The 11,159-nt window shown below is 40.3% G+C and overlaps 1 protein-coding gene and 1 long non-coding RNA gene across 4 annotated transcripts in view; both read right to left on the reverse strand.

Annotated features, from left to right (window-relative positions):
• The window catches only part of LOC138962526 (macoilin-like), a 29,932-nt gene extending 18,778 nt beyond the window's left edge, over positions 1-11,154 (reverse strand). For all 3 annotated transcript variants that reach the window (XR_011454539.1, XM_070334366.1, XM_070334365.1), the window contains exon 1: positions 10,939-11,154. Coding sequence is in view for 2 of the 3 variants with exons in the window: in XM_070334366.1 (XP_070190467.1) it covers positions 10,939-11,153 (215 nt within the window). In the remaining variant the exon portion in view is untranslated. The remainder of the gene's footprint in view (positions 1-10,938) is intronic.
• LOC138962538 (uncharacterized) overlaps positions 1-11,159 on the reverse strand; it is a 173,842-nt gene that overhangs the window by 128,188 nt on the left and 34,495 nt on the right. The gene's annotated exons all lie outside the window — the stretch shown is intronic.

Consider the following 11,159-nt stretch of genomic DNA (forward strand, 5'->3'; position numbering starts at 1 on the left):
TTTAATCATAATTTTTATATTTTATATTTTCAGAGCTTGTTTTTAATCCGAATATAACATATTTATATGTTTTTGGAATCAGAACATGATGAAGAATAAAATAAAAGTAATTTTGGATCGTTTTATAAAAAAATTATTTTAATTACAATTTTCAGATTTTTAAAGGTCCTTGTCTACATTTTTATACCGAAATCGCCATTTGACCATTAAAATGCAGAGTCTATTATCTACAAATATCAACAATACACCCCCTTCCGATCAGGAAAGACGAAGCCAGTGTAGCCGTTTGAAAATTCATTGTAGTATTCCAGCGTACTAGTACTCATAGTAGGATATATATCCTTATTTGGAAAATGCCAAGCGCAAAACTCCTCTCAAATCCCGTGCATTTCGTGCGTTTTAAAAAAAAGCGTGGACAGCGCTCCAGTGTCAAACTGTTGCTGCACTTGTTTGGGCGTGACATGAATTTGATTGGTCAGTATTTTTAGGCAAAGCACATGTTCTCAGCAAACAGAAAACAAAATATTGGAAGCGTGAATCACGCTACCCAAAAATAAAATCTTTTTTTACATTTATTTTTTTTCCTATAACTTTTTTCCCCATGGTTCATTCATCATCTGACATAACTTTTTAGCGAAATCTAACCATAAGATTATTGAAAAAAAGCAAAAATGTAGACGACCACCTTTAATGACCAAAGTCATTAATTAATTTTTAAGCCTCCATGCTGAAATGCAATACCGAAGTCCGGCCTTCGTCGAAGATTGCTTGGCCAAAATTTCAATCAATTTGATTGAAAAATGAATGTGTGACAGTGCCGCCTCAACTTTTACAAAAAGCCGGATATGACGTCATAAAAGACATTTATCGAAAAAATGAAAAAAACGTCTGGGGATTTCATACCCAGGAACTCTCATGTCAAATTTCATAAAGATCGGTCCAGTAGTTTAGTCTGAATTGCTCTACACACACACACGCACAGACACACACACACACACTAAATGTAAAAAGGCACAAAAGCAAAGAAGAGAGACCAATGATAGAGAAATGTATGTAATCTTCTTCATCACAACCAAATGCCATTTCAGGGTTTGTATTAAGACCGCACCATGTGCCATTGGCGCATAAAATCAGAAAATGACCCATAAGTACTTACATCGGTGAGTTAAAGGGGGTATCGAGCTTACCAATCAGTATGCCAGCCTATGAAGTTTATATCGCAATACAGCATGCATATGCACCGTACACACTCTCAGATAGCATCAAATTGAACAAGAAAAGCAAATGCTTTATACGACACCCTTTCGGCATGTCCCATTACAGTGACACCCTCCCCTAAAAAACTACCTCTCTTTCAGTTTCAAGGCCCTGTTTTCTAAAGCTGTTTGTTCTCAACCTCTGTAAATTTACCCCTTTTTTAAGACTCCCTCTTTTTTCAGACCCCGAGTTTTTAGGTCTTAAAAGGAGGGTTCCACTGTCTATGATTAAAAAAATATTTGCTGTTCAACCCTCATAAAATAATGTGCAAGAGAACATTGATTTGTCCTACTATAATTGCCCTAAATTTAATCCTCATGCAACCTGACATATTAATTCATTTAGGTATTCAACCCTAAGAATATCCCAGAAACAAACTTGAAAATGTCTACTTGCCAGTTACATGTTTCTACTCGCCATGGCAAGTAAAATACTCGCCACTTTCAAGGCTGTAGAAGTGTGCAAAGTTTCGAAGTTCTAGCTTCAAAATCATCCGAGATAACCCCAACGTTAAAAATGTTTGTCTACAGACGGACGGCCTAACACTGCTCATTCCTAAGACTCTCCTGATTACTCAGGGGAGTCAATCATTTAGCTTTTCCGGACAATAAAATGTCTGGATGCTCTAGCCTGCTTGGTGATTAGCACCTTCTGCTATGTCCCATCAGCATTATAGTTATACATTTAGGTGGAGAGGATAAAAAAGATTTTTTTAATTAAAATTCAATAGTGCTCTTAATAGCGCTGTCTGCAGCACAGCTTTACAGTGACAGCTCTAGACAATGACAAGATGAGCAGAAAGACAGCTGGAAGACTAATTGACAACTGTCAACACCTGGCCCATTTGAAACACACATAATGGGCTCCACTGACAATGGTTTTCTCTGCAGTATGCCTGAAGACAGTAATTGCTAGCTGCCATGGAAACCTTTTTAACTCCAGAAACTGAAAACTGTTCTGTATGCCTGAAGACAGTAATTGCTAGCTGCCATGGAAACCTTTCTAACTCCAGAAACTGACAACTGTTCTGAAACTGAAAGAACGAGAAAAAAACCTTGGTAATACTACTCAGTCTACTGGCAGATAAAAAGGTGTTCCTTGGTTCTGTCAGTATGACTCAATGACAGTGCATGCTGCTAATACTGTCACTGTTTATCAGTATTTCTAGTTCGTATTAATCCAGTGTGGGTGTGTATTCTATAGTTATAAATGTGGACGATACAACTGTATATAACAATGCCCAAACCTCAGACAAACGGCATGTTTTCCCTGACTGGTTTTTTTTTACCTTAAAAAATGTCACCCTTTGTTATGTGCAGTGTAAATAAGTGTAATGAAACCATGAAAAAGAGGTCTCTAGTTTTGGGGAGCATGGGCCCCTGGGGGATATTAAATGACAAAATACAGCCAATTCTGGAGCAAACCAGCAAAAAAACACAGGAAGCACTTTATAGTCAGTGCAGATAACGACGATAATGACAATCATTATTTATGAACTGAAAATAGTCAGCTTTATCTATATATTACGACTTGTGTCTGTGTGTGTGTGTGTGTGTGTGTGTGTTCGCGATGCACGGCCAAAGTTCTCGATGGATCTGCTTCAAATTTGGTGGGCATATTCAGGTAGACCCGGACACAACCTGGTCGATGAGAATTTTCAACACGTGCTCTCAGCGCGCAGCGCTGAACCGATTTTGGTTTTTCTGTTCATCTTCCCAGATCCATTCCCAGTAACTCTTCCTTATCTTCTCCAGTGTTTTGCGTTTATCTCCCTTCCTTCGTGTGGTGTCAATCCATATTCCCGTTACTATTTTTAGAAGGTCACTGTCCACAACGCTTTCATCCCGGCGAAGCCGGATATTCCTGTTACTATTTTTAGAAGGTCACTGTCCACAACGCTTTCATCCAGGCGAAGCCGGGTATTCCTCTACTTCTTCCCGATATTCGGCTCTACTTCTTCCCGGCGAAGCCGCATATCATTCGGTTCTACTTCTTCCCGGCGAAGCGGGTATTCATTCTAGTAAGAGATGTATCTATAGATACATGTCAGTTCTCAAAGAACACCTGTGAGTGTCATATTCAGTACACCACTAAGCATAACACCATACAGGAAGCAAGAGGACATACAAGGAAAACAGAACAGAGGAGCAAAGTGCCTTCTTTTCAGTCTAAAAACATCAACAATGACCATGCATAGTACTAATACCACCAGGAAACACAAGGTACTATGATCACAAAAAGGACACATACATTCATTTATGAAGCACAAAGGCCAACAGGGAAAAAATCTGGCCGCTCACAAAATCCTGTACAGATTTTACATTACCTGTTACTAGTAGTAGTACTACTGATAATAATACAAGAATTCATAACGCGCACATATCTCACCACAAGGCGATTCTAGGCGCTGACACTGTCAGACAGGTTAAGCATTTTCAATTTCATTTTCCCACTGTATCAAGATTCACAGCTTTATCAGATTTCAATACATCTTGCAGTTGCACTGAAGCCCACACAAAATATATTAGTTAGAATTACAGAAACCAAGAAAAAAAAACTCAACTTACCACTACATTCTACATTTATGAATCAATCAATACAGATTGTGAACCACTCCCATCCCACCTTAATAGTTCAGACAAAAGAAGTTATGATTCGTTATAAAATACTTATAGTTCTTTTAGAAAGAGTGCAGGAGTGAAATGAGAAATGCAGAATGGGCATTTATAAACACTACCATAGAGAAAGGCCTAAAGGAAAACAACCCAAAACCATTCTGGCGGTACGTAAAATCAAGACGCCAAGACAACATTGGAGTATCGCCCCTAAAGGACAGCCCATCTCTCCACAATGACGGCCCCAGTAAAGCACGCATCCTCCTAAACCAGTGCCGCTCAGTTTTCACCAAGGACGCCACCGCACCACCACCTGATATGACCGGTACTCCCCACCTTACCCATGACCCCCTCACCATCAATGTTAACGGAGTAGCCAAATTATTGAAAAACCTAAACCCCTCTAAAGCCTCTGAGGCCCCGATTGCATTCCTAGTAGGATCTTCTAAGCCTGTGCTGACACTGTAGCCCCCATCCTCACATGTATCTACAATCGCTCCATGAAGACAGGCAAGCTGCCCGCTGACTGGTTGTCGGAAAACATCTCAGCCGTCTTCAAAAAAGGTGACAGAAACAGAGCGGAAAACTACAGGCTGAGTCTCGCTCACCTCAGTGGCCTGCAAAATCCTCGAACACATTGTTTCTCGTCACCTTCTTGACCACCTGGAAAAACACAGCATCCTGACAAACAAGAACCATGGCTTCCGATCCGGATACTCCTGCGAGACGCAGCTCCTTACCACCATGAGCGGCCTCCTTGAGTCCTACGATGCCGGGAAGCAGACGGATGTGGCCATCCTGGACCTAAGCAAGGCGTTCGACACGGTCCCCCAGAGCAGACTACTGCACAAGTTGGACCATTACAGTGTTCGAGGGCCCATCCACACGTGGCTCACCAGCTTTCTAACCGAGAGGAAGATGAGGGTTGTCCTGGAGGGAAGCATCTGAAGAGGTAGCAGTGGAGTCCGGCGTCCCCAAGGGTACAGTGCTGGGCCCTTTGCTTTTCCTGTGTCATCTGAACGACATGCCAGAGTCCATCATATCAAAAGTACGATTATTTGCGGATGACTGCTTACTCTACCGTGAGATCAACAGCTTCCAGGACCACATCAATCTCCAAAAGGACCTACAGCAACTAGAGGTGTGGGCGAACAAATGGGGCATGCATTTCAACACCTCGAAATGCACCATCCTATCTATCAAACAGAAGTCCCACTACCTCTACACCCTAGATGGAATCCCCCTCCAGCAAGTTCTGCAGAGCCCATACCTCGGTGTACAGCTGTCAACCGACCCGAAATGGGCAACCCACATCAACAACACCTGCAAGAAAGCTGGATCAATGGTGGGCTTCTTACGCCGAAACCTTCGGAATTGCCCCCAGGAATGCAGACGCCTTGCGTACATCTCCCTCATAAGATCCAAGCTAGAATATGCAGCAACAGTATGGGACCCATACTACAAGCAGGATATAGACGGACTGGAACGGATACAGCGGCAGTCAGCCCAGTTCATCACAAAAGACTACAAGTCCAGGAACTCAGGCTGTGTAACTGACATGCTAAACACCCTAAACCTCCCCTCACTGGAAGAATGACGCAGCCAACAACGCATCAGCCTACTCCACAAAATCGCTGATGGTCTGATCCCTGCCCTTCTCCCTAAAGACTTCCTCACACCAGAAACTACAGGGCGTAGAAGAATCCGACCAACGACATTCAAAGGATTCACTACCACGAACATCCTCCAAAAACAGGCGATAAACAACTCAAGAGGCTTCAAGGTACCAATTAGCAACACTGAACAGCACAGAAACTCCTTCTTCGTGAAGACTGTGCTGGAGTGGAACCAGCTGACCAACAACGCCATCAGCGCTATCACAGCACACCCCGCCGGGGCAGCACCATCAGCGCCAGGTGGATCACCAACGTGGTCTGCCCAAACTACCTCACTAGTATCAGACAGTAGAGTGTTTTTAGCCAGCTTTTTAACCGGAACTCCAACTGAAACCATGAGCTGGTGGACTGTCCACACGAAAATCAGCAGTGAACAGTACAGGAACTTTTAAAGAAACTGCAGAGCAAAAAAAGTGGGACAAAAACTTTTAACATCACTATGCCCATAAATAGAGAGGTTATTTTTAAATAGGCGCTGCGCTCTCACAGTTTCCGTTGCGACGATAGCCAATACTGGCTCCTGCAACGTACCCTCACCAGATCCAGATCCAAATAAAATGGATGAAATAATTTGGAAAACTATTCTAAAGTAGGACAAACATTTACAAAATCTTCATTGGATGCATACATATAATTTAAAAGAAACTTGCTTGTTTGTGTAAATGTGTGTCATTTATAATATATATTCAAACTTAAAGTGTCAAGTATTGTCTTCCTAATACAATTGGGGATATCCCATACTAAAAATAGAATACGGGATTATGGGAAAGCTGTTCCAGGGCACTCACGCACGGTATTCGATTTTCAAAACACAACTCAAAACCTTTGGGATAAATCAAAAAGAATAAAATACAAGAATATAGAGTTCAGAAAAGAAGGAAAAAAAGTTAAACAAGAAGAGCAAAGCCCATACGACTCACATGCTTGACCTTGACATGACCTTGACCTTCAGGGAACTAAACCTAGCAATGACATCATACACTAAGAACTGCTTTACACATTTTTCCTACCAAAATACATTTTGAAGGTCATGCAACACAAAGCTGTTAATTCAAGACATAGGAAGTACAATGGTGCTTATTGGCTCTTTCTACCATGAGATATGGTCACTTTTAGTGGTTCACTACCTTATTTTGGTCACATTTCATAAGGGTCAAAGTGACCTTGACCTTGATCATATGTGACCAAATGTGTCTCATGATGAAAGCATAACATGTGCCCCACATAATTTTTAAGTTTGAAACAGTTATCTTCCATAGTTCAGGGTCAAGGTCACTTCAAAATATGTATACAATCCAACTTTGAAGAGCTCCTGTGACCTTGACCTTGAAGCAAGGTAAACCAAACTGGTATCAAAAGATGGGGCTTACTTTGCCCTATATATCATATATAGGTGAGGTATTGAATCTCAAAAACTTCAGAGAAAATGGGAAAAATGTGAAAAATAGCTGTTTTTTAGGCAACATTTATGGCCCCTGCGACCTTGACCTTGAAGCAAGGTCAAGATGCTATGTATGTTTTTTGGGGCCTTGTCATCATACACCATCTTGCCAAATTTGGTACTGATAGACTGAATAGTGTCCAAGAAATATCCAACGTTAAAGTTTTCCGGACGGACGTCCGGACGGACGGACGACTCGGGTGAGTATATAGACTCACTTTTGCTTCGCATGTGAGTCAAAAATCATGTTTTACAAAAGCCTTTGGGGACTCGAACCCGAGACCGCCGGCATTGGAGGCAAACGTCGTACCACCCCACCACAAGGCGCTTACCCTATAGGCGTGAAAACTAAAACTTGAACTGCCAACATAACTGCCACGTGCCCGGGTCAGTTTTCGAATAGAGCATTTGTTGACTCGTCGTTTTCCCCGTTCGTGTTTGTGTTTTGTACGTTTTCTTGACATCATCTTTACATGTAGTCATGGTGTTGCCTTATAATAGGGCAGATCAATTTTCACCAAAGCCGATGTTATTAAAAAAATAAATGGGTAATTCTGCGGCTGGGGATATTGTCCCGCTGGAAGTATTCAATATTATATATATTATATATGCAACCTTTTTTTTATCATTTCGATTCATTTCATAATCCAAAGCGTTTGGAATGAAGCAAATGAATAAAATACAAGAATTACGAGTTCAGAAAAAAATAAAAATAAAATTGCCGTCGAAGTGAATCGAACCCGGGACCACAAAAGTAAGGACTAGCGCATGATCGAGCACGTTACCAACTGAGCTATTCTGTCGCACTGTAGGCGAGGGAGATTTTAACTTCAAATATTACACTCGAGTTCTCGAGCGTGGCGACGACTGACTTGAGTTTCCGAGTCTCTCCGTTCGTATTTGTGTACTGTTCTCTATATCTCACTGTTCAGGGATAATTTAGTTCATAACTGACCCTACGCTCCCGGTCACTTCCGACTTCGTATAAGTTTGGAAAGCAATATGAAGTAGCGATAATTTCAAGCGTGACCGACATTATCGATACGAAATGCATAGACCAATTGCCGAAAAGCGCTGACGTCATTGCATAAAAAATACCCAAAATCCTCTATGACATACTAAGGAGTTAGTTCGGGAGAACGACGATCTATGGACGGTTTATTATATAAAGGGAAGCAAGCGGTTAAAAACGGGCGTCGATAGAACCAATGAACAGGGATGGGAACTTGTAGTTGTAGTATTTCATCCACTTGTGGCAATACCTAGTCTAAGTATGTAAACTAATTGAAATCTCAAAGTCAAAAGCCAAATACAAAACTGGCATTAATCATGATTAATGTGAACAAATTATGTGATTTGAACCATCTCTTTTAATCATACCCCTGGTGACTTGGTTGTTGAGTGCATGTCCATCATGAACTGTTATTTTGGTTTCAAAACTCACAAATGTACAAAACTGGCATTGGAATACTAGTTTCAATGTAAGTCACTAAGTGTTTTGTGACATGACATGTTGATTCTCTCTGGACAATATATGTTATGGTTTTCAGTCAGTATAGTTACATACAAAACATAAAAATAAACAAACAAAACTTGAGACATTAGTTTGTACACATGCTGCTAGGAAACTAACTTTAAGAATCACAGGTTAAAAAAAAAGAGTTTGGCAAACAATTATGACATTAAATTACAGTGGAACCCCCCTTTTAAAGGTCCTTGTCTACATTTTTATACAGAAATCGGCATTTGACCATTGAAATACTTCAGGAAAGACGAAGCCAAGGGTAGCCGATTGAAAATTCATTATACTTTTTATAGTAATTCAGCGTAGTAGGATATCCTTATTTGGCAAATGCCGAGGGCAAAACTCCTCTCGAATACCATGCATTTCGTGCATTTAACAAAAAATCGTGGACAGCGCTCCAATACCCAGTGTTGCTGTGATTGTGTCATACTCATAGTGACATGAATTTGATATTGGTTGATAATTATAGACAAAGCACATGCTCTCTGCACATGGAAATCAAAACATTGGAAGTGTTACTAACACTTCTCAAAAATAAAAACTTTTTGTACATACATATATATCTTTTTTTCTATACATTTTTTCCCCATGGTTCATTCATCATCTGACAGAACTTTTTAGCAAAATCTAACAATAAGATTATTAAAAAAAAAATCAAAAATGTAGATGACCACCTTTAAGACTCCCCTCCCCCCTTTAAGATCCTGTTATCTGAGATTTTCTGTTCATAACCTCTGTAAATTTAGCCCCATTTTAAGACTCCCTCCTTTTTAAGACCTGATTTTTCAGATTTTTAGGTCTTAAAAGGGGGGTTCTACTGTACATGTACAACTAAACCGTTCAGTCTGAGCTCTAACCCTTCAGTTTAAGTAGTTTACTTCCTCTCCACTGATTTATATTACAATTTAATACATTACTTGTGTCAAGATGTTTTCATAGCACACAAAGTTTCCCTTTTTCCGATAAACCCTTCTGCTTAAAACCTTCATCTTAAATTTCCTGGTAGGGTTATCATCAAATAATAGCATATGTACTAATACATGATACACTGCAAAGGGAATCATAGTCCACCGCACATTTTCAGTTGAATCTACAAAACCAGGTTAAGCTGCTTTACTACTGAATATTACATTCATTTATTGATATGTTAGGAAGTTGAACTGAACAATTCTACAGAAAATTGCAATCAATGGTGTAATTGCCTCACTAAGCAATCACATTTCACAATCAGATTCACTGCCCATAGCTCCTCGGGTTTAAATTTAAATAGATCTATCTATGCCTGAAGCTTTGTAACAGTGTAACTGAAACTGAAAGGCACTGTTTGACACGTTGTCGTAGATGAAGTCATGAATTATATCTGTTCAGGGGTGGCCAAATCGTCCATCCAATCACCAGGGGAGAGTACAAAATCCGACGGGCTAGTAGAAACAGCCTGGGAACTGACTCGCCCAGCTGGCCAGTACAAATTCTGGTCACATGCAACATTTTTGTTTTACTATCGAGATACAAAGCCATATAAACACTGAAGAAGCATGAACTGTGGTATGTACTGGGCCGGCGAATTTTTCTTGAACTTAACTTTCTTGAACTTACTCGCCTGGCTGGCGAGTGAAAAATTTGAGATTTGGCCATCCCTGCAGGTACATGTACACTTTGAATATTCTAGCCACATAACATTACTCAAAGTCAATAAATACACTGGTTGATCAAGAAATACACAAGTTTACAAAAGTAGGTGTTCAAACACAAAATTCACGGCATCATTATTGTCAAAATATATTTCAGTCACACGTACAGCTTTCATTAAAACCTACCATTATCAAACTGATGGCTTTACAAAATCATTTACTCCCTTAATTACCTCTCATTCATTCAACCCTTCCTGTTCATGGATCTTTCTTTCATCATCAATATCATGCAGGTCTATTGTCCCAATCTCAAGAGGAGTAAGGATGGTGGCAGCTATGGCAATGTACATGTATACATCACTATCACTAAATCAGTAAATGTAATACTTATACTAATCCAACAACACTATCTTCAGATCAAACAAAATGAAAACAAATCTCAAAAGTGCTTGACCCCGGTTATCAGTCTCCGCTGAACTGCTTATCTCTCTGTCGGAGTTCATCTTGATTCCAGACATTCATGCCAGACTCTTCTGCCCAGACGAAAAATATAAACGCAGAAACCATGCCAACGCAACAAAAGCTACATCTTCCCTTCATCACTTCAGCTGCAACTGCAAGTGAAGCACAACGCAAAGTAAACTGGCATTTGTTAAATTCAACTTTTAATGAATCGACACAACACAAAATAATCGGTACCAGATTTTCTGTTTCCAGAGGAACGGTTTTCAGATTTTGGCACTTCACGTAAAATATGCAATGAACTGCCATATTGAAAAAAGTGAAAACATACCTTCCATAGATACCATCCGTTATCTTGCCTCTTTTCAGGGGTCTTCGTACTTTTCCGCAGTCAACATTCCGCGGCCTCTTCATAATTTGGACAGTTTTCAACCATAAATTGTCTCCCGACGTCTCCTTCAGCACAAACAGTCTTATCCTAATTATTATGACAATCCTGGAAGTACTTCCACGGCTTGATGTCCTTGCACATGCGCCATCGGTCATTACCTT

This window comes from Littorina saxatilis, linkage group LG3 (genome assembly GCF_037325665.1).
Source record: "Littorina saxatilis isolate snail1 linkage group LG3, US_GU_Lsax_2.0, whole genome shotgun sequence".
NCBI classification, from domain to species: Eukaryota; Metazoa; Mollusca; class Gastropoda; order Littorinimorpha; family Littorinidae; genus Littorina; species Littorina saxatilis.